Source organism: Berghia stephanieae, chromosome 3 (genome assembly GCF_034508935.2).
Source record: "Berghia stephanieae isolate SIO BIC M18660-M18661 chromosome 3, UCSD_Bste_1.3, whole genome shotgun sequence".
Classification (NCBI taxonomy): Eukaryota; Metazoa; Mollusca; class Gastropoda; order Nudibranchia; family Aeolidiidae; genus Berghia; species Berghia stephanieae.
The window spans coordinates 72,754,285-72,780,356 of NC_088362.1; the positions used below are offsets into that span (position 1 = coordinate 72,754,285).

General features: G+C 36.6%; 1 protein-coding gene across 1 annotated transcript in view; it reads right to left on the reverse strand.

Moving 5' to 3' along the window:
• Positions 1-26,072, reverse strand: part of LOC144968393 (uncharacterized) — a 104,639-nt gene that overhangs the window by 14,498 nt on the left and 64,069 nt on the right. The window contains exons 4-6 of the mRNA XM_078906699.1: positions 4,597-4,728; positions 3,867-3,947; positions 1,393-1,441 (exon numbers count right to left, since the gene is read on the reverse strand). Coding sequence (XP_078762825.1) covers positions 1,393-1,441; positions 3,867-3,947; positions 4,597-4,728 — 262 coding nt within the window. The remainder of the gene's footprint in view (positions 1-1,392; positions 1,442-3,866; positions 3,948-4,596; positions 4,729-26,072) is intronic.

The following is a 26,072-nucleotide window of genomic DNA, read 5'->3' on the forward strand; positions in this document are numbered from 1 at the left end:
CAGACATGTTCACGTCGAGTATGCCAAATCAAAACCAATCATTTTGTTTATTTGTTTGTTTTAAGATTTTAACGACGCTAATGATATTTTTAACCCCATATAATATATGCGCCCATGAGAATCGATATGCTGGAACTGTCAATAAACAGTGGATTAATTAAAAATCGCGATTTTCGTCCCATAATGATCAGAAGCATTGTCACAGACAGAAACGTCTAAATGGCTTGAGGAAATAGGACATACACCCACGCGCGAATTCAAAATAATGATATGGAGTGGCAGTCGGCATGTTACTTGGTCCATGTGAGGAAAAAAAGGATATCTTCCATAATTTTGTCAATGATTAAAAATAATGAATAACATGATCTATTGAGTGAATGCGTTATCTACCAATTGATGGACAAAGAATAATTACAAAGTCATTTCTACACTGGACTGTGTAGTTCTTTTAATGAGTTGTTAGATTTTGTGATTGTTGTTCGCTCGTAGTATTCATCGAGCGCCTCAAAAATAGTGTTAACAAATTATGTACTGCCTTCTTCATGTTTACTGTGTTAGACCGTAGCCATCGTTAAGTTATAGCCTGATACTGAAATCCAAAAAGACTGGCATTTTGACGTCATTATTTGGTTTTTGCACGGCCTAGTGACTTGTCCTTAGTAGAGCTCATGGAAACAAGTGGTCCCATTGGTTGAACTATTGAATACAACTCACGATTTGTTTTCTTTTGTGGCAAAAGACTGGCATTTTAACGTCATTTTTTGGTCAGTGTCAGGCCATAACTTTACGAAGGCCACGGTTCGACCCTCAAAAAGACTGGCATTTTTGACGTCATTATTTGGGTTTTACACCGTCCAGTGAGTGAGAGTAAGTTAACGATGGCTACGTTTAGACACAACTGGAGGGCAGACCGTGGCCTTCGTAAACCAAAGGCCTGTACTGACCAAAACCTTACGACACAAAAGAAGACGATGATCACCAAACGAAACTCATAATTAACGTTTTCCCTTGATCTTCGTCTTCTTTTATGACGATTATTTTTGGTTAGAATCGGGTTTCAAGTTAATGTAAAGGCTATGGGCAGGCTCTGTGATGATCGCTTCACCTATTTAATGCTATGCGTTTAAGTAAAACATTCACAATATTTGCCAGCCAGCTATAACGTACAAACACACAAAATTGATAGACTGTAGTGAAAACTAATCTTTTAAATGTCTCTCTAAAAAGAACAACAAAGAGCTGAGTGACGTCAATTTCGTTCTATCTATAGAGTGAGAACTTTACAATATAGCTAGATGGTAACACTATCAAAATAAATCAAAGAGGAGGAAAGTATTCCTCTCCTCCTCAATTTATAGCGGATCAAGAAACCATGAACAATAAGATACTGACCTTGTAGTATTCGTAGATCAATCCACCAGCTTCAGTCTCTATCAAGAACCTGAGAGAAGAAAGCAGCATAAAATTAAGGATATAAGAATAAGATGAGAACGAGTTTATTTATAGCCTCGCCATTTTGATATTGAATGTAGCAGAGGCTTGCTAACATCAAATACATCATTCTCCATTTTGATATTATCATTTTCTTAACTTTCTTTTCTTCTCCTCCTATCATCATCATCATCATCATCATCATCATCATCATCATCATCATCATCATCATCATCATCATCATCATCATCATCATCATCCTTTCATCCTCATCATAATCATAATCATCATCATCACCGTTATCATCATCGTCATATTCATCATCTACAACAACACCACCACCATCACGACAACTATTATAACCATCATCATAACCATCATTACCATCATCAATTTATCAATTTTTGCATTCGATCTCAGACATATGCCCCCTGCCCCCCCCCCCCACACACACACACAAACACACAAACACACAAAAACACTTACACCTAAGGCAATACCAAACCCAAATGCGTTATAAATTGAAATTGTATCGACACGAATACAGGCATTATAGAGACAATGTTTTAAAAACGTAAATAAAATAAAACAATGAATCTCGTTTATTCTTCTTGAAAGGAGATTTTATTTAATCCTGAGATTTTATTGAATCCTATCTAGAAAAATTTTGTTGTTTGTTGCTTTAGGTCTCTTCCAACACAATTGAGGTTATATGAGAGACCGCTGAAACAAAGAAACAAGCAATCTAACAAAAATACTACAAATGTAAATCAAAATCATAACCTAAAGATATCATAAGCTAAATTATAAATAACCAAGAACAAACAGGCAGAAGATTTACAGAAAAAAAAATATCCCCTGTCAAAAAAACAATCACAAACCAAAGAAGCAGGATAGGCTAGTAAAGAGAAGAAGAAACGACATCACTATCGGATCGTACACCCATGCGAACATCATAGGTATATGATTCAAGGGTGATGCTCCCATCCAACCACCCGCCTATCGAGAAAAGGACAAGATATAACTCAACACTGAGCATCAATTGCTAGGTTTCTTATTGAAGGTTAAAATAAATAAATAATACATGAATAAATAAATGAATAAATGAATGAATAAATAAATAAATAAATAAATAAATAAATAAATAAATAAATAAATAAATGCTGAAAAAGGGCTCGAACACGGATCTTCGCTTTGGCATCTCACCCACACGCTACCGAAAATGAATTTGTATGAAATCTAAAAAATCGTTAAGAGGAAAAGATGAGGCAAAACAGGAAGCACAAAAGTATCCACTAATTATTAAGATAAAAATAACCTCACTGTGTTCAGCATCATCGTGAATCGGCCTACGTAGAGAATCAAAAGAAATTGACGCAAAAGGAAATAGAAATACGAAAATAGCCATCACAATAATACGATTGTTACGTCAGAGTAGAGGCTGTTTTACATCCCATTCCTCGGTCTCTATCTCTTCATCCATGATCATTATTAGCACGCGCAACTAATTTAGGCCCCCATCCTAAGGCCTGTCCATCGTGATTATAGATAGTATGCAGATGACGTCACTCAGGCCTTTGTTATTGTTTTTGCCATCCGCGTTTGTGAGTTGTTCTCACTAAACTGTATTAACCAGACTATAAATGTTCATGGTTACACAGAGTTTGTGTGTTGGTCCGTTATACTTCCGGATGGCAATGTTGTGAACTCCTTGGCCAACCGCATTCTATCTATAGAGTATTTTGTGTTCTGTACTGTGGGTTTCAAGAAGGTTCTTGACTGGAATTAGCCGAATAGCATAATGGGGGGGGGGGGGGGGGGGGAGGGGGTTATGGGAGGGGGGGGGGGGGGTCATTTTTAGATTTTGGATGGGGTAGTGTGAAAATAATATTATAAGCTATTTTCTTTTTATCATTCACGACAGGTAATATGTGGCTTTTCGTATCAAAATGATATTTTGTCGAGGTATACCAGATGCTAATAAGACATGGCCCGCGTGTCATATTTATTTTACATTGAACTCAATTTTTTGAATGACAATCCCCGAAACAATACCATCTTTTAACCCTCTCCTTACCAACTATAGGAAAATCGTCACATTCGTTACGATACAACCAACATTTTTCTTATTAAAATTTCTCTTGTACATCAAAAAATTTAAAGAAAATGAACAATGTGTTGTAGAGAATGTTTTGCTAAAGAAATGATGTATCGCAAAACTTTACTGCTATTATGTCTGATAGATAAAAAAAAATCTATTTTGTGTTAGTTGGGTGTGAAGTTTTGGGGAAAATCCTGAAAATGGCTGGTAAGGAGAGGGTTAAAGCGATATGTCACATAAATTCGGTTCATCGAAAAAGACCCACTCTATGCCCTATGCTCTTCATGAATGGCAGCAAAAGCGGATTCTCATAAAGCTCATCAAGTGGTCTTACCTTACGTGTTCTTGTAATAAGCCCAACTCATTCTCTTTAAGCCTTTTTCTTTGGAAAAGATGGATGATAGCGCTGGAGATACTGGATAAGGACAGCAAAAGTAATACGTCATAATATTATTACGATCACGTTTTACAACCATGATATCTACGCTTTAAGAAAATCATTGCTACCTAAGGGTTAAGACATTCTCATTAACTGCATTCATATCACCATCAGTGTCGTCGTTGTCGTCGTCATCACCATAACTATCATCATCATCATCATCATCATCATCATCATCATCATCATCATCATCATCATCATCACTATCATCATTATCACCATCCCATCATCATCGTCATCATCATTATGGATGTTGTCATTATCATCATCATTATGGATGTTGTCATTATCATCATCATCATCATCATCATTATCATCATAAATACCAAACAAGAATTTGTCATTATCATCATTATAATCGGACGTTAAAATTATGAATATCCAAAAAAAAAAATGCATTATGGTATTAACTCTATCGAAAAAAAAAAAAAAAAAAAAAAAAAGCAAAACAAAACAAAAATATTGCAATGCCATCACCGTTAATAAAAAATCAATTTTTTTAAAAATCAACACACATAACCGCTTAGAACCGCAAGGTTCTCTTTAGTGTTGTCACGTACTACCAACGGTTCAGGAAAAGAAGAGTGGAAGTTAGAAGAAAAGAACAAAGTGAAATAGCACTCACGTCTGTAGAATCTCTGCCCTGCTCGTGACTCCAAGTGGGTTCAAGGACGAGCTGAAGGAGGCGAGGGTACCGCTTCGGCGTGTGGATCCCCTGGAGGCCCACGTGCTCAATTCAACGCTTGCAAGACTGTGTCTGAAAAACAAAGAATAAAAAGTATATATAGAATGCGCTTGGCTAAGAAGCTCATAACATTGCCATCCGGAAGTATAACGGACCAACACATAAAACTGTGTGTATCCATGAACGTTTATAGTCAGGTTAATACAGTTCAGTGACCATTACTCATAACGCAGATGGCAAAAAACAATAACAAAGACCTGTGTGACGTCATCTTCGAACTATCTATATATAGATAGAATGCGCTTGGCCAAGGAGTTCACAACATTGCCATCCGGAAGTATAACGGACCAACACACAAACTCTGTGTAACCATGAACTTTTATAGTCCGGTTAATACAGTTTAGTGAGAACAACTCACAAACGCGGATGGCAAAAACAATAACAAAGGCCTGAGTGACGTCATCTGCATACTATCTATAGGTATAGATAGTTCGAAGATGACGTCACTCAGGTCTTTGTTATTGTTTTTTGCCATCCACGTTTATGAGTAATGCTCACTGAACTGTATTAACCCGAATATAAACCTTCATGGATACACGCAGTATTGTGTGTTGGTCCGTTATACTTCCGGATGGCAATGTTATGAGCTTCTTAGCCAAGCGCATACTATCTATAGATAGAATGCGCTTGGCCAAGGAGTTCACAACATTGCCATCCGGAAGTATAACGGACCGACACACAAACTCTGTGTAACCATGAACTTTTATAGTCTTGTTAATACAGTTTAGTGAGAACAACTCACAAACGCGGATGGCAAAAACAGTAACAAAGGCCTGAGTGACGTCATCTGCATATTATCTATACAATATGTGCGGCTATGTCGTGATCTTGTGGTATGACACTCGCTTTCGGATCAGAAGGTCCTGGATTCGAGCCTCTCTCGACGGATAGTTGAGTCCTTGGAAAAAGACTCTTTACTCACATTCTCTCACTGTATTCAGGTGTAAAATGAGTACCTGGCCGTAAACAGCGTTGTCTCCGTCCGAAAAATTGTAATATCGCCTAACAGGCGTCATGTCTCGTTCTACAAGTTACGTGTTGCTTTTAGTCAGGGACCCTTTGTAAAGCGCTTTGAGCACATTTATTGGATATTGCTCTATATAAAAGCTCGTTTAATATTCGTGAAAGGAAAAGAAAAAAAAAAAAAAAAAACAAGGGCTAGATGCTTTGTTTGTTTGTTTGTTTATTTATTTATTTATTTTTGGTTTTCATTGAGGGATCCCGATAATTCCATGATAGAACTTTTGCCTCACATGCAAAGGTACTGGTTTTGATCTAGATTTCAGTCGAAATATTCACGATCCGTTTCTTCTCAGTATTGAGTGGGTAACTGAGTCTGTTGGATCTGAATGAAACTATTTTCCGATAGACAAAGGGTGGCCAGTAATATTTGTTACTGTATGTCTGGTCGACCGAATAATAACCGTGAAAAACGCCAGCTCAATGGGCCACCTTTAGTTTTTGTTTTTATTTTTTTTAAAAGAGGGATGTGCGATGCTTGCAAAACATTTTGCCTCATTTCAAAGGCAGCCAAAATAAACTGATGGAATAGACAAATTTGTATTTGGAAGCAGGAAAAAGATGCGATGACTTTAAAGAAAAGCGAAATAGACACTAAGAATAATCTATCCATGTCTAGGTTTAGAGGTGCAGAGCCCAACATAGGAGAATGGAGAGTAAGTGCTTGTGCAATTTAAAAAAGTGGTAAAATGTTTTACATTGTTATGCAATCCGGACAAAATTCGATCCGAATTCAAGATTTTTGGGATAAGCTGCTTCTGCTTTGAGTGGTGTCGAATCATGCCGGGCAGTTAAGGGCAAAGAATAATTGTTAAAAAAAGGGAAATAACAATTTACTTATGAGAGATAAATTAAGGTATCTTTATCGATATTTTATTTATTTCATCTTTTTCTAAAATCGGGGCAAATCTGCCTTGTAACGTCAACGCCCTCAGATTAATGATAAATTCCAATTTTACAGGACAACCCAAAAATCATAAATTATTAGCGAAAGTACAGAGACAAAAAATAGATTAAACACATATATAAAAAATAAATAAATAATAAATAGATAAATAAAACTAGAACAAAAGCCAAACAGTGATTTTGTGTTTTCTATATTTTTAAATATCAGGAACTGACTTTTAAGTCTCTTGCAGCTCTGGTAACCCAAATTGTTATGGGCTTATTATTGTAATGAAAATTATTCTCAAATCAACGCAAAACATTATCTATACAACGATATTAAAAACAAGTCTATAATTGCAAATGTGAGCAAGTCAGGTACAGACGATCAGAATAAAGATTGATCAAGTTTTGACTATAATATACGGAGTTTTGTCATTGCACGGCTTACATCACCACAACTACTATTACAACTAGTTTTATCAATAATTTTACATTCTTTTCCATACACGTCATTTTAATTATTGTCGTTGATTTTGTTGTTGCTGAAGTAGTTGTCGTCGTTGTTGTTGTTGTTGTTGTTGTTGTTGTGATAAAGATGATAGCGGTATAGGAAGCAGAAAAAGGAGAGGTATTTGTGTGTGTGTGTGGGGGGGGGGGGGGGGGGGGGGGGGTCGGGGGTAGCTTCGTCAGGTGTCATTTTAGTATAGTATAGTTTTCCAGCGTATTAGGCGTTTTGTGCCTTTGCTGATCTTGGCATTCAGTTCATCGAGATAAAAGTCAATAAAAAGCCCTAACAGATCTTTTGACCTGTATCTATAATATATAAACTTTTTGATAAATTGAAGGCCCTAACCCTAACAGATCTTTTGACCTGTATATACGTCTAACCCTTTGATGGGATCTTAATGGGCGGTTCAACTATGCTAAACATGTAATCTGCTAAGTGGCTATCTAAGCTATTTTTGAAGGCGTTGACACTTGGAGCATTGGTCACCGTTTCAGGGAGACTGTTCCAGCGGTCGATCACACGTTGATTAAAGTAGTGTTGCCTAAGCGATGTGTTACACCTTGGTTTATGCAGCTTGTAATTATGACCTCTGGTTCCATTGTTTGCAAACACGAAAAGTTTACTCTCGACTTGATACAAACTGTGTGTAAACTTGTATGTTTCAATCATATCACCTCGTACTCGTCTGTATGTCATGCTTGGAATTTCAATACGTTTCAGTCTATCCTCATATTGCTTATCTTTCAACCCAGGAATTACTTTTGTTGCTCTGCGAAGCACGCCTTCAATAAGTTTCTTATCTTTCTCAAATTGTGGTGACCATACTGAGTTGCTGAACTCGAGATGGGGTCTGACTAATGCAGTAAATAGTATTTTCATAGTTGCTGCATCTAAATAGGTAAAAGATCTATTGATGAGTCCAAGGATTCTGTTTGCCTTATTAACTTGTGTTTCTATATGCTTTGAGAATTTTAATTTAGTATCAACATGTACTCCCAAATCTTTCTCAAGTTTTGACTTATTCAGAGCTGTTCTGTCGCTACAGTGATGCTGTCTCATATCGTAGTGAAAGATTTTGTTTTTCGTTCCAAGATGTAGCACTGTGCATTTTCCAGCGTTGAACTTCAGTTGCCAATCGTCTGCCCAGTTGACTAGATTGTCAATATCTAACTGAAGACTGTCTCTATTTTCTAGATTGTTTACCTTTCTGTATACTTTAGTATCATCGGCATACATTGAACATGAGCTAGACAAAATACTTGGTAAATCATTAATGAAGATTACGAAAAGAGTTGGACCTAAGACGCTGCCTTGTGGCACTCCACTAAGAACTTCTGTCCAATTTGACACTGTGCCTTGCACGCTAACTCTCTGTTTCCTGCCTACTAGAAAATGCTTAATCCAGCTTAGAGTATTTCCTTGTACACCATGAGCTTCCAGTTTGTTTAAGAGTCTTTGATGGGGAACAGAATCAAAAGCTTTAGCAAAATCTAAGTAGATTGCGTCAACCGAAGATCCTTGGTCGAGAAACTCTGTCCAATCATTTAAAGTCTTTAGGAGGTTAGTTGAACATGACCTGCCAGAAACAAAGCCATGTTGGCATTCAGACAGTAACTTGTTGTTCTTTAGGTGAGTTATGACATAGTCTCTAATAATGCTCTCCATTATTTTGCAAACCACTGAGGTGAGGCTAACTGGTCGATAATTGCCCGGATTACTCTTGTCTCCTTTCTTGAATAACGGTGTAACTTGTGCTTCTTTCCAATCGGGTGGAAGAGTTCCTGAGTCAAGTGATTTTTGGAACAGTAACGCTAATGGTTCGGAGAGTTCTTCTGACAACTGACATAATACGCGGGGGTGGAACATGTCAGGTCCTGGGGACTTGTTCATATTGAGTTTGTCTAGTTTCTTCTTTACAGTGTCTTTGTCGAATTCTATATCTGATAGTATGTTGTTTACACTTTTTCTTTCACATGTAGGTATATTAGTAAGATCCTCGTTGGTGAATACACTGCTAAAGAACTTGTTAAGAATATTGGCTTTGTCAATGTTAGATGAGGCTGTCTTATGATCATCATACAAATCCGCAATACCGTCTTTAGTCTTCGTTTTTGTTCTAGCATATGCAAAAAACTTTTTCGGGTTCACTTTAGCCATACGAGAAATAGATCTCTCATAGTCCTTTACAGCAATTCTGCATGAGCTTTTGGCTTGATTTCTGGCCCTCGTGTAATTAATATAGTCTGCACCCTCTCTAGTTTCTAAGTACTTTTTGTAAGCTTGCTTCTTTTTCTTGAGTTTTGCCAAGACTGTAGGATTGATCCACCGAGGTGAAGTTCTGTCTGAACTACTTTTAACTTTTGGTACGCTGATGTCCACTGCAGACATAACTTCAGATTTGATAATAGTCCATGCATCGAGTACAGACAGGTTTATTATTTTTTGTGTGTTTTTGCGGCTTCCTGGTCTAGGCTGGTGTGGTGAATGTATCTAAGCTTGAGAACTGTAGGTCCCGGATATGGGTTCCGCAATGGGCCGGACAATATTGAGTCTTTCAGCCAATTTTCTGAACATACTCGGGTGTAAAATGAGTACCTGGCCGGTGATAGCGTTGATATCGTTAAAAGAATAAACAAAAAAAACCCCAAAAACCAAAGAAAAAACAAACAAACAACAACAAAAACAAAACAAACCAACACATCATTGCAATTGTGCCCTCGAGGCGTAACATTTCGTTCTACAAGTTCAGTTTGGTTTAATTAGGATACCGTGTAATCCGTTTTGAACACATAAAGTGCATAATGCACTTGGGTGTATTTGGTGTATTTAAAACTAACGTTTTCGTGTAGGTTTTACTTTGTTACTCTCAAAGAAATAAACAAACAAAACCATAAAACAAAGAAAAACCAATAAACACGACATCATACCAATGATTTGCTTTGCTCATTGAGATAATGTAAAATGAACCCGTTTGCATTTTATTCTGACAAAATGCGTTTTTGTTTGATTTGTCCAGTACATACTTTTACTATATATATATATATATATATATATATATATATATATATATATATATATATACATACATATATATATATACATACATATATATATATATACATACATATATATATATATATATATATATATATATATATATATATATATATATATAATTATATATATAATTGTGGATTAAGAGCTTCCTTTATAAAGTAGGTATCGATTAAATTTATCGATATTTGAAGTGCTAAATGTCTGGCTAAAAGTAAAGTGTTCAGCAAGTATAAAGAAATTGTGTTTACCCAATGTGAGCGATTTGATTGATTGGCGAACAATGTTTTACTTCAAATACATTAATGAAGGTTATTCTCAGCTTATAAAAGTTCTTAAAGTTAAAGGTATTTTTTTGAAAAGTTGGGTATCAATATTCGAAATGTCAAATGTTCTGCGAAAACAAAAAATGTGTTCTTTCATTGTATGGTGATATTGTCTACCCAATGCAAGTCATCGAATTGTGAACACTTTTTCACTTTAAATACGTATCGATAAATTAGTGTTATTCTCAACTTGTTAAAATTATAAAAAATATTAGTTTTCGTTTGTTTGTTTGTTTGGTTGTTTGTTTGTCCTGTTGATTTGTTGTTAGTTTTTATGGGTTTTATTTTTGTTGGTTTGTTGGGTTATTTTTTTTGTGGGGGAGGGAGGGGAGGGGGGGGGTTGTTGGTTTTTTTTGTGTGTAAAAAGTTGAGTATCGCCCCCAAAAGTAAAATTCCCTACTGAAACAAAAAAGTGTTCTTTCAGTGTCATCACACTGTGGCTTATCGGAATGGAGAAGAGACAGACCTGTCTGATATCACGTAGCAGTCGTATCGATTTTATATCATTTTGATGGTGATCAATGCACTTGTCTTGTCAAAATAACTGCCACTGCAGTTGCATCCTATAATATAAGTGAATACCTTCAATCATTGCTTTGATAATATCAGTCTTCATCATCGCCATCGACATCGTCGTTATCACTATCATTATTTTTACAAGGTTCATCATGACACCAACACCCACATCCACCTACACTGTCACCATCACTACCACCATCATCGTCATCATTATCATCTTCACCATCAGTGCCACAATTACCATCGTATCTATCACCACCACCACATTTTCATCATCATTTTCATCATCATCATCATCATCATCATCATCATCATCATCATCATCATCATCATCATCATCATCATTATAATCACCATCCTCACCATTATAATCACCATCGTCTCATTATCATCTTCGGCATTATTACACTGGCCACAATAAAAACAAGTAAAGAAACGGGAAAAATCGAGAAAGTGACGTCAATGCTTAACTATAAGTAACTGACAATACAAGCCAGCATCTGAAGTAGGTCATCTTCTTTTCATACTAAACTACCATGACTCATTATCTCATCTCATATCCTTTATGTAAACTCAATACATTAGCAAAACACTTTTTAACAATTTTGGCCATACAAAATTACTTCATATTTGAATCGACTAAAACAACCTCCAACTTGTAAAAATAAATAAATCCTTAAACACGAAACTCTAGAAGACAAGGGTTTACAAGTTTTCTTACAAGTTGGGTGTGGTTTCCCCATTCGAATTGATCGACATTTGAAGTAAAAAGAATTTCTGGCCAAATTGTAAAAAAAAAAAAAAAAATAGTTTTTTTTTCTTGTCAGCACACGCCAGTATAGCTGTAGGCATAGGTCATCCAATCCACCCTAGCCACACCTTTGGCATTTACCATACACAGAAACAAAAAAACACATTCAACACGACCAGATTGTAGATAAACATTGGTAAGTCGATACATGTCATGAATGGGTAAGAAAAAAAATTGAAATTTTGGCATGAAAACATGTCTATTCATTAAGATCATCCCTTAACTTGGCAGAAACTCAATAATGTAGTGGTGCTCGAGGCCCGATTAAGGTTTTGTTACGAACCTCATTTTCTTGTAAAGTGTTTTAGTGGAATTTTGAGATTTAATTTACTCTGGTCTGACACGTATTAAAAAAAATAATAATTGGCCAGAAAACTTGTCCTTCAAATAATATATCGATCGATTTAAATCAACCTCATCTTGACAAAAGCTCTTAAACCCGAGACTTCGCATCTCGAGCACCCATTTACATGTCTGCTATTAGAGCGCAAATTATATGGACTTGTTAAAACGGACTAAGTTTGGGTTGGTTTGAGATTCTCAACAATAATGAGACCATAATAATTTGGGATGTCACACTTGTTAATATGTACACGTTGAGGTATCGGAAGGGGTGGGTGTGTGTGTGGGTGTGGGGGGGGGGGGAGGTCATTTTAATCGATATAAATTTGAAATTGAATTTGAATTTGAAATTTGAAATATGACCAAAATGACCACAAATAATGGTTGTGTTTTGGGTTTATTTTTTTGAAAGAGTAGGCCCCTAACGCCAACAATGTATACAATCACCTACCTCCATAAACTGGACACCCGTCGTAATCTCGCCTCGAGCCAAAACTCCGTTTTGCTATTACTCAAAACCATGGTGCTGACGTCACAAGGTATATCGAAACATAACAAAGGTCCCATGTCGCTGTGCTCTCATAATGAAATAACCAAGGCAGTAGGTCAATAAAATCAATGGTTCTTTACCTGTCCTGTTATGATACCCACGGGAGCAGTTACTTTAAAATCCGAAAACTGTGTTAGGCTGTGCTGTTGTTGTGAGTTAAAACGATACTTGTAAATTGTGACTCATCGGTATTATGTCGGAGTGGTTTAGATGCTAAATTATATTGAATTTATAGATAGTATGAAGTTAACGTGACTCAGGTCTTTGTTATTGTTTTTTGCCATCCGCGTTTATGAGTAATTCTCACTAAATTGTATTAACCGGAATATAAAACTTCATGGTCACACATAATTTTGTGTGTTGATCCGTCATTCTTCCGGATGGCAATGTTGTGAGCTTCTTAGCCAAGCGCATACTATCTTTTGTCCATATATTATGATATTTCGGTTAAGTTTTTATGTCTTATTGACAAGAATTAAAAGTAAAGTAGTCCCTCAGAGCATTTATATAGAGTCGGTTTCTATAGCTTGAAACGGACGATAGAAATTGCTTGCTACCCTGTAGATAGTACGCTGTATATTGCAAAGTACTTCCCGTCAGATCTAACAGACCCAGCTACCCAATCCTTGCTGGGTGGACAGGGGATAAGGGAAAAAAAAATCTCAACCGGGATCGATTTCAGACCCATTACATGTGAAGCGAGTGCTCTGCCAACTCAGCTTTAGGGACTATTCCTATTGAAAACAAATAACACGTGATTCCCTTAACTGACATTAAGTAAAATTTCACATCTCTGGTCTTTGTAACTTTAAAATCCTTTTTTATTCATCTGGTTCACCCTGACCAAAAACCGAATGGATCGATAGGTTACACTTAAATATCTTTATACGTGTCACACACCGTGCACCTGACACATCAAGAAGTTATTATATGACGATACCACTGCTACTAGCGATACTACCATTACTACTAGCGATACTACCACTGCTACTAGCGATACCACTACTACTACTACTACTACTACTACTACTACTACTACTATTACTACTACAACTACTACTACTAATACTACCACTAGTACGACTATTACATCCACAAACACTACTTATATCAATACTTCCATCACACAACAACAACTACTACTACTACTACTACTACTACTACTACTACTACTACTACTACTACTACTACTATTACTACTATTATTATTATTATTATTATCATTATTATTATTATTATTATTATTATTATTATTATTATTATTATTATTATTATTATTATTATTATTATTATTAATAATAATACCACAACTACTACTACAACTACTTTTATATTATCTCCCACTACTAACACCACCAACACTATTTGAACACGATTACTTCTTTATTTAACAACTACCACAACCATCGTTACTGTTTCCGATCAGTCTACTAAAGTTACAACCTCGTTCACAATCCATCAACTCCTCACTCAACCGCTTCCCCCTTCCTTCCCACCCCCCCCCCCCCCCCCCGCCCTCCCCTCCCACCTCCCCAAACCCAACTCCAACAGCCCTAACATATTGGCATCACAAGCAAACCTACATCCATACATAATAACAAACAGCCAAACATCCTAGACTACTGTCGCAGTTTTCACATGAATACCACACGAGACAAGACAGAAATCCCTCAGGATTTTATTGTCCTTCAAGAATAGTTAAACCGCGACTAGTATGTTCAGACAATCTTTACAGGCATCATTTCCGCTCTAGTTTCTTGTATAGAATGAACGAAATTGACGTCACTCAGCTCTTTGTAATTGTTTTAGCCAGCCATTTTATGAGTGTTTCTCACTAAATTCTATTCTACCAATCAGACTATAAACGTTAAGGAGGGGGGGGGGGGGGGGGGGGACGCTCGGGTGAATATATTTGAACTAAACATACAAAATGTATATTAATATATTAATGTGAGGTACTAGACTTTCTCCTAAATAAACTGGCCATCGATCTTCTAAATTCCTATCTGCAATGGTGGATAATGTAAAGCGGATTGCCTTATAACACAAAAGAGGCCCATCATGGTTATAATATCTCCCCTCTGCATTTGAACATATTATGGAATCCCCAAGCCAACTGTTAGATAATAATGCTCTGGGATTTTTCCCTTGCCGAGCGAAGTAGGATCAATGAATCTCGTGGGCTTAACCTGGATGCAGGGCAGGGCAGGCAATTGTGAGCAATCGTCTAAAAAAAGGTATTATGTTGCGTTGAGCCCGACGTGTACATATATGCAGGTCTGCCAGCCGAAGGCAATTATGGGCCTAGTTTAAAATTGTTGTAGTGGACAATATTTTGCGTCATTTTTTGAGGTTTCCATTATAACAATGAGCCCATAATAAATTGGGTTATGAGGCCTGCAAAAAAAAAAAAAACAACAAAAAAAGAAAGAGCATGTCGGATAAAACCCATTCTTACAATCGAATTCTGTGCTTTTCCAAAACCATTTGTGTTAAAATAACTGTCTTTATTGATGAGAGTGAGTTTTGTTTCTTACAGCTCAAAACCTCATTCCTCTTTCCTCATTCTGATTGTTTTGACAAAACACTCGATTGCCTTAATCTTGTACATTTCGACATAATACCGTTTTGTGACGGTGGGTCACCAAAGATATTTATTAGGGGATAGAGAGCTCTCTGGTTGGAATCCCAGTGAAGGCATTGTGATTCTCCAACTATTGATATAAAGTGCAAGATGCACATTGAATATTATTTTCATTGAGTATTATTTTCTTCACTGAACACTGTCTTTTGGTGGATAAATATAGATGGAACGACATTGAAGCCCCGCAGCCTTTTTAAAAATTGTTTTTAGACAGACATTTTAATGACTAGTTCTAACTAAATTATATCAATCAGACTATAAACGTTTAAAGTTACATAATATAGTTTTGTGTGTTGGTACGTTATGCCCGATAGGTGGATGTTGTGAGTAGTTTACTTAAACGCATAGCATCACGGAAGAGCACGGGTATTATAAGAAAGGGAAGAAGCAATTTATTGCACTGATAAAACTTTAACACCCCAATTATCTTGGCTTGGAGTAGAATTTATAATCTTCAATTCTGTACGCAAAAAGACAATCGTTGAATATCTCCTTGTATAAATCAAGAATTCTAGCCTACACACTAACAAAACACTTTTTTGCATTCACTCTTGACAGAAAACTGTTTCCATCAAATACATTTCGAATAAAATGACCCTCAATTTATCAAAAAGTCTCAAACTAAAAACCCGAGAACTGTTTGTAGTTAAAGATTGGATACATTTATAATAAGTTGTGGACAGTTTCAATCCATTGCCATTTGAAGGATCGCAGATCAGTTTTCTAAGCAATAATAACAAACAAAGGAAACCCCAAAAAAGACAAAATAAAAAAAAAACAACTGTAATTTGGCAAAGTACAGTAAGACAGTCATAATAATATTATAATATAATAGGATGTTAGGCAGATTTTCGAATGAATGTCATGACAAAGGTATGAACGCGTGCAAGGTTATTGGAAGTGAAGGATTTTACAGTGTTCGTACAAAGAGGTCAACGTGCACCGTATGAAATGGAAACTTGACATACTTTGACTAAGACCAAAAAAAAAAATAATGGAACTATGAAGTCCTTTGAAGCGACATGGACACATTGAAACCGTGGAAATGGAATTTTTTAAACAAGAGACAGGATTTTCAAAAAAAACAACAGCAACAAGATAAGAGCAACTTTTAAAAAGTTGAAATAAAAAAGGTAACAGTAATTTAACCAGTTAACTTCTGTACTCTGGAAAAAAAACTCATTTTAAAATGTGACCAGAAAACTCGTCCTTCAAACATCAAATCGATTTATATGACACCCATCTTGGCAAAAACTCTCAAACCTGGGCTTCGCGAAGATTTCTGGTCAAATTTCGAATACCAGACGGTTAAACCACCAACGTTTCGTATAAATAAATAAATTTAAAAAAAATCCCTTTATTCATCCCATAGGGGAAATTTGTCTCTAGGGTCAGCCACAGAACAGCGGCGAAAATTAAGCTAGGGCGAGGTGACTTGCTCAAGGCCACATGGCGCAGTGGCGGTTGATCGAACTCAGTACCTTTTATGGTACCAAGCAAAGCCCGTACCGCTGAGCCACGCTGATTTGTATGAAATCAATGAGATACGTTCAGATCTGCTTACTTGAAATTTATTTTTAAATCGTAACTCTCAGGAGATAAATAGATTGCAGTTATAGTTGACTATAAAAATAAACAATTTACTCACACAAGGATTAAATAACTCTTCAGAATCCTTAAACTATGTAATATAGTATCCATTATCATTTTCAATAAGTTTTGAATGCTTAGAGATGCTCGTGAATTCTGAAATTGGAGCCAAAATTTCGTAAGTCTACGAATTTTTCGTACCAGTAGGCAGGTCTCGATGCATTGCCCCTTATTCCTTATAAATGATATTTTCACTGTAGAAGCTTTATCGACCACTTGACCTATTTCTTTTATTTGCCACCGAAATTTGAATAGCCTCCCTATCCCATCTTCATATAGTTTATTGAGTATGCCCATTTATTTATTTACCGCCAACTTCCCTCTCCCTCCAATTTCCGTCTTTTCCCTGAAAGCATCTAACTTCGTGTAGAAAAAAAATGAATTCTCCGCCTCCCAGACTCTACCTCAATCACACAATATAATTGCTCTCTCTCTCTCTCTCTCTCTCTCTCTCTCTCTCTCTCTCTCCCTCCCTCTCTCTCTCTCTCTCTCTCTCTCTCTCTCTCTCTCTCTCTCTCTTTCTCTCTCTTCCTCTCCCCCCTCTCTCTCCCTCTCTCTCTCTCTCTCTCACAGCCTTCACTTCCATTCTTACGATTCTCTCTTTCCCTCTTACACACACACATACACATACACACACACACACACACACACACACATACTCTCTCTCTTTCATTCTTTCCCCTCTCTTTCTCTTCCACTCTTTCTCTACCTAATCTTACACTTACATCCCCCATTATATCCCTCTCTCTCTCTCTCTCCCCCCCCCCCTCTCTCTCTCTCTCTCTCTCTCTCTCTCTCTCTCTCTCTCTCATTGCCTTTACATCCTCCACTAGATTATTTGAAGTGATTATTCATCTTTATTTCTCAATCGGCAAAAACTACATGCATGTGTATTGATCCCTCTCTCCATAATTTTCTCAAAACCTTTTATATTATTTACTTGGGATTATCTTTGAAAATGGGGTGGGCGCTGTGAGCGGGGGGTGTCATTCATAACGATTCAGATAAAAAAGATGGAGTCTTTTTACCTCATCATCATCATCAACAACATCATCATCATCATCATCATCATCATCATTATCAACATCATCATCATCATCATCATCATCATCATCATTATCATTATCCTCATCATCCTCCTCCTCATCACCATCATCTGCATCGCATCATAAAGCAGGCTTTGCAGGCTATGTGCTATATTGGCACAGTTTTGTGAACGTTAAGCACTATTGTCAATAGACAAATGGATTTTGGAATATTTTTGGTCATCCAATCAAGTGAGTGAGTAACCTTAATAGATCTTATCCCCTCCTCCCATTAATCACCCTCTACCCTCTCTCTCTCTCTCTCTCTCTCTCTCTCTCTCTCTCTCTCTCTCTCTCTCTCTTTCTTTCTTTCTTTCTCTCTCATTTCATTAAAACTGACCGAGACAACTCCCTCCAATTTTAGTAATCTTGAAGTCAATAGAAAAGACGGATGGAGAGAATTAATCCAAGAATTAAAATTGTGCGTCCGAGCAAAACAAGTTAGACTCAAAGAATTAATATTGGAAATAGAAGACAATAACATGTTATTCCAACATCTTCCGTAACTACATAATATGCAAAAGCGTTCTCGGCCACAACACAATATAATTGGGTGCAATGTAATTGGATGTATTCAAACTACCAGAGATACCCGAAGGCTTTCTATCCACAAGTGAAAACTAAATGTCAAACGTGACAAATTGTTCTATTGCCTGTTGAGAACATTGTTCAAATAAACGCCTTTGGTGATGCTTAAAAATATAAAAACTTGAGCTTTAATATGCAGCAATATCTACTGAACGTTCAAAGCGCTTTGCTGGGAGTCCCAAGCCAACAGCTACATTTAATATGGAGGATCGATGAGACATGATGACGTCTGTTAGGCGATTCTACAAATTTTTGGACAGAGACAACACTGTTAACGGCCAGGTACTCATTTTACACCCGAGTACAATGAGAGAATGTGAATAAAGAACCTTTTCCAAGGATTCGAATTATGTGCCGCCCAGAGCGTTTCCTACTCGTTTCGATCCGAAGATGAGTGTGATACCACGAGACTACATAGCCGCACAAATATTATAAAAAGCCTTATTTAATCTCATTGCATTTTCTAATGTTGTCTAATATTTATGTATTTAAAAAACCCAATTGTTTAAACAAATAATAACTATTAAAAAAATGACTAGAAACTTCCATTTAATCAACAAAGACAAATTAATTAATTTCGGGCTTCTGTTCAAATATTTTCTTTGTTACATATTAAAGCTTCCAGTTAGTCCTTCAGAGTTATTAGGCGCACAGAGTCAGATTTTACCCCTGTTTCTATAGTGTGAAACGGAAAACAATTGCTTGCTATCATTTATTTACCGCCAATTTACCCTTGACGATTCTAAAGTACCTTCCGACAGATCTAACAGACCCAGCTACCCAATCACTGCTGGGTGGACCGGGGAGTTGGGGGGGGGGGGTCAGAAAAAAACCTCGACTTCATCCGGGATCGATCTCGGTCCCTTTGCGCATGAAGCGAGCGTGCTACCAATTACCAATCGATAATCGGGACCCCGTATTCAAGCTTCAGGCAGGCAGCAACATTTTCGTTGTATAAACAGAAAAGTTGGTGCCCCAAACGTAAACAATAACAAGTTGCTAGTGATTTCCGTTAGGGACCGGAATAATTTACGCACAATATAGGTCTCCCAATTTTGTAGTTTGAGTTGTAGGCAATACACTTTCAGTATTGAAAATATGTTTACATAAAATCTAACAGTTGCAGAAATAATAATATAAGACTAAATTATTATGAAAATCAGGCTCCGAATAATTCTCGTTTTGTTCATACCAGCGCAATAATTTGCTCTGGTCTAAAAATAGATAGACGTAACTTTTGATAAATTTTACCTTTTGTTCCATAAAATATCCATATCTAGACATTATTTGATGCATGATCGAGTATTTATGAATATGTGTTTCTTTTGCCACCTAACAGCCAAATTTTAAAGGTTATTTTCTTTCTATTATTTACATTGGAACGTGAGCTGTCAAGACAGGAACATGTGGTTTGCCATGTGCTTCTCGACCTTTGTTTACGTTTGGGGCACCAACTTTACTGTTCTATAAACAGAAAAGAGCAAAACATTGACATTGGTTCGATATCGGTTATATCGCGCTTTTAAGTTGACATTCTAAAGGGTTTGTTTTCACGATAATTGAACTGAATATTTAGATATTTTCATTCTAATTTAATTACTTTACTACCTTGTTTTTGATAACCACAAAAGCACCCTCTTTTGAATGACTAGGACTCAGTAGAATGATAGCAAAATTGCGTCTCAAAGTGAAGATGAATAAGGACATAATTGATGCGTTGGGACTCCAGCAAAGGAAAAGATCAAACTTTACCCAAATTCTTTGGGTTAAGCGATAAACAAACAAAACGAATTTGAGACACTGGTTTGAAAATACCAGCAGGAGTCGCTTCTCAAAGAAATGATACGAAAGGAGGATAAAGTTGATGATTTTGGGCTTGAATGGAAAGTTACCGATATTAATTCAATGGATTCAAGAAATGATCAAACTTTTAACATTTTTGCATTAAAAATGGCAAAAGAAATAAATAAATGAGAGGCTAGTATATATAAACAAAAACAATAGATCAATATGGAATAGTAGTTCTACGGTGCCATAACGTCCGAGTAGCTCGAGTTCATCCCAATTTACAAAATATAGCGTTTACCTTATCATTGATAGTTTGCGCTTACCTAAGAAGCTCACGACATTGCCATCCGGAAGTATAACGGACCAACACACAAAACTGTGTGTATTCATGAACGTTTATAGTCGGGTTAATGCAGTTTAATGAGAATTACTCATAAACGCGGATGGCAAAAAACAATAACAAAGACCTGAGTGACGTCATCTTCGAACTATCTATAGCGTTTACCTTATTATTGATAGTTTGCGCTTACCTAAGAAGCTCACACCATTGCCATCCGGAAGTATAACGGACCAACACACAAAACTATGTGTTACATGAACTTTTATAGTCTGGATAATGCAGTTTAATGAGAATTATTCATACACGCGGATGGCAAAAAAAAAATAAAAATAATAATAACAAAGACCTGAGTGATGTCATCTTCGTTCTATCTTAAGGGATCTGATAGCTCAGTTAGTAGAGCGGGGGCTTTGGCTTCACAGCTGCTATGTGGTCTTGTGGTATGACACTCGCATTCGGATCGCAAGGTCCTGGGTTCGAGAGTTGTTATATTACGAAGATATTGAATAGTAAAACTATTGTACGATTGTGGCCTTGTAGTATGACACTCGCCTTCTGACAGATAGGTCCCTTGTTCCATGCCCAGCTCTGAGCGACGCAAAGTTGAGTCAATAGAAAAGGCTCTATACTCATATTTTCGCATTGTACTTAGATGTAAAACGAGTAACTCGTCGGTATTGGTCGGTATTGGCGTCTTCGCTATCGAAAACAAAGGCTTAATTTCGTCATGTCTCGTCCTAGATTTTATGTGTTGCTGTCGGCTAAGGATCCCTTTGAGCAAGCTTTAATGGTTGTTGCACTATATAAATGCTAAAATTTGAATGTGATATCTAAGCGCTTTGACAAACTTTAACACGCGTCTACATAGAATTGTAAACTCTCACGTGCCATCTAACCAGTTTGATTTCAATACACCCAAACATGTCTAGACAATCGCTGAATCGATATTTAAAAAAATTAAGGACAAGCAATTTTCTACGCTGTTATTAATGTGATAGTATCGCGTGACAAACACCAAACTCAGTGGGAGACCTTATGATATGGTGTATTGAGTACGGAATGATGATGATGGTGTTATGGTGATGATGATGCTGATGAGGATGATGATGATAATGATGATAATGATGATGATAATGATGATGAGGATGATGATGATGATGATGATGATGATGATGATGATGATGATGACGATAACGATGATGATAACAATACTATTATTATTATTATTATTATTATTATTATTATTATTATTATTATTATTATTATTATTATTATTATTATTATTATTATTATTATTATTATTATTATTGTCACAATAATATCTACAATAATGGTATATTTCTTTTTATCTAAAAAAATATTATTGGCATTTACGAGGAAAATGGTTTATCCCAGTCTTTGTAGAGTCCAAAACAAACAATAATATTGCTAGCCGATACCCCGAAAAGGACAATAACTTATCGTAAAATACAATTCGCCAAGTCAAACAAACCCAGCTACCCATTCACATTCATTGTAGCTTTCTCTGTATTCTTCGTGTAACGCGGCATAAAGAATGAGTGCTGAGCTCAAAATGCATTCCCTCAAAGGCAAAAGAAGATTAACAAAGATCCCTACCGGCGTTTAATCTCGAGGCATATCGATCATCTTTCCTGTCAATTCCGACCTCAACAGTGTCGATATTAAAACGCTTATTGAATTCTATACACAAAAAAAAAAAAAAAAAAAAAAAAAAAAAAAAAAAAAACAAGAAAAGAAAAACGAAATGGAAAGAAAAGAAAAAGAGAAAAAAAGAAATAAATGAAGAAGAGACAAAAAAAATAAATGATTTGTAGAAAGCCGTAAAAAAAAAAGCCAAAAAAAAAAACTTCATTTGTATCGATATTAAACGGTTTATAAAATTTAACCACTATTTTCAAAAACGAAGGGAAAAAAAGATAAAATAAAGAAAATGAAGAATAGAATAATTAGAACAAAAACAAAAAAAAAAACAAACAAACAAACAAAAACGAATTAGATTAGGTGCGATGTTTTGAATTTTTGATTAGGAACAATAATTAGACTTAAAGTTTAATGCACATAGGTAAAGAATTTTGTATATAATTTTCAACTACTATCTACAATTTAGTGATAAAACAGCTGGGTGCGGTATAATACGCAGAAGATACTTTGCGATATTATAATAACGTCCTTTCTAACGGGAAGTAAAGAATTTGTTAAATTTACAGTCAGTTTAAGGCTACAGAAAACAAAGAAAAATAATCCTGTTTTCATGCGTCTTGTGGATCTAAGGAGCGACAGACGTATCCACGAAGGCCTGCTTTTCTATTGATCTTGGTTTTAATTTATTCTCGAATGCTATTGATGAAGATGATGATGATGATGATGATGATGATGATGATGATGATGATGATGATGATGATGATGGTGGTGGTGGTGGTGGTGATGATAAGGATTAGGAGGAGGGGGAGGAGAAGGAGGAAGAGGAAGAGGAGGAGGAGGATATAAGTGATGATGATGATGATGATGATGATGATGATGATGACGATGACGATGACGATGACGATGACGATGATGATGATGATGATGATGATGATGATGATGATGATGGATGATGATGATGATGAATTTAAACAAAATCTTATTATGGTCATTATCTATGCAATGACAAAATTGACAAAAACGATAGATAATGATATTCCAGGAAAGGTATCGGGTTTTCTGATATGGCGAAAGCAGTGATTGGATTTTTTAAAAAAAAACATTCTTCATGCCCATTAACCCCGATCGTTGTGAATATCTCCATAGAATAATGTTATTCATGTGGGCGATGCATGTAGTAGGCTAATGGCACACGCTGTTTATTGTGAAAGGAAATGGAATGGCATGAATTCCGCGAGTGCTTCAGAATCATGCGGCTCATTGAGCTGGACTTTATACCGGTTTCTATAGCGTGAAACGGACAATGGCAAGTGATTGATATCCTTCGGATATCGCTACTTTCCGCGAGATCTAACAGACCCAGCTACCCAATCACTGCTGGGTGGACAGGGGGGTCAGAAAAAAAATCTCGACTGCACCGGGGATCGATCTCGGTCCCTTTGAGTTTGAAGGGAGTGCACTCCCAACTGATCTATCAGGACCTCCATACATTTCTCAATGCCATTGGACAAATCCAATCAAATGACAAGCTTGTTAAAAATCTCTCTCTCTCGCGCTCTCTCTCTCTCTCTCTCTCTCTCTCTCTCTCTCTCTCTCTCTCTCTCTCTCTCTCTCTCTCTCTCTCTCTCTCTCTCTCTCCCTCCCTCTCTTCTTCCACTCTTCTTTTCCCTTTCTGTCTCTCGTACTATTGCTCTCTCTCGCTATCTCTCTCTCTCTCTCTCTCTCTCTCTCTCTCTCTCTCTCTCTCTCTCTCTCTCTCTCTCTCTCTCTCTCCCCACGTGTTTTGATCTCTTTTACCTTCTATCTCACCCCCTACTCTATGAATCTAAATGATTATGCTGTATTCATAATCTATTCTTTCGTATCAACGCCCCTATCGCAATTTAATGTGTCTCGTGACATTTAGAAGTATGCAGCCTATTGTTACACTTTAACGTCATTAGCTATTGTAATTGTAATATTTTGTATTGTGTTGTATCTTTAGCTTCTCACCCGCATGATTTTTGGATGCACATTATTACAATAGCTCATCAAAAAAAAAAAAGATAGCACCAGCATTGCTATTTCACAATATCAACCATAAATGAAACCAAGAGTATCATCCATGACATAAGAGTTTTAACAACAGTCGCTCCTATTCCGCAACAGCTGCTGTTGTTACAACAACAACAACAACAACAACAACAGCAATAGCTACTACTACTACTACTACTACTACTACTATTACTACTTGCTACTACTACCACTACCACCACAACCACTACCACGACTGTTACTACGACTACACCCACGACCATGGCTATGACTGGTACTATAACTGCTACTACTACAACAACAACAACAACAACAACTACTACTACTACCACCACCACTATCACCTACTACCTACTCCCACTACTCTAAAACTACTACTACTAGTACTACTACTACTACTACTACTACTACTACTACTATATACTACTACTACTACTACTACTACTACTACTACTACTACTACCACCACTACTACCACTACTACTACCACCACTACTACTACGACGACGACGACGACTACTACTACAACTACAACTCTCACCATTACTACTACTATTACCACTACTACTACTAACCACAACTACTACGATTCTAAGACTGTCACAACTATAACCACAACCACAACCACTATTATCAACATCACTAACGCAATCACTAATATACTCCTCACTATTACAATAACCACAAAATCAAATAAATCAGCCGCCATCAATGAATTAAAAACTACTACACTCTTTTTAAATGTTCAACACATGTTCAGCACATCCATCACAAAAAAAAAGAATATAAATTTTGTATTCACTATTTACACACATACACACAAACGCTTTCAATATAAACTCGAATTTCGAATGACACGAACCAACACAAGACACTTAGTTGTAGTCGGAGAGAGGATGCTACTTTGTTTCCTTCCGATCCCGGAATCCGGAAACTGTCTGATTCACACTTCAAAATCATAACAGTAAACAATAACACAAGATCTCTCTCCAAACTAGTCATAACAATGAACTTGACGCGAGCTCAACTTCGTCCGCCCCGCCGCTCACTCCTCACCTCACAGCCGCTTTAAATCTCGAGTTTCGCAACTGCCACTCCTCACCCTCTTGTTCACCGAATTCCTGAAATAGCCATGTTACACGCCAATCACCTTTCGCTGTCCAGCATGATCGATCTATAGCAGATATTATTAGTGGATGGAGAGAGACACGAAAGACGATCTGGTCTTAAGTGAAGGGACATGTTATAGAAGGAAAGAAATAGGATTCAATAGTCTGATGCCACGTCCGCCCAGCAACCAGCAGCTTAGTTCTAAACAAAGAAAATCGGTACTGTTTATTCTTCATGCTGGCTAGAACTTTTTCACATGTCATGTGATCAGAATGTATAAAAGTCAAAATATGATCAGATTTATAATGTTTTTTTCTCCTCTGGACACTTTTGTGCTCTTCGGAGAAGTATTTCATAAGGGCGTCCGCCATTGTTCCGATAGTTTAGAACCAGTTACTAAGTTACTATGCGTCATTACGAGAGAACTGACGTCACGA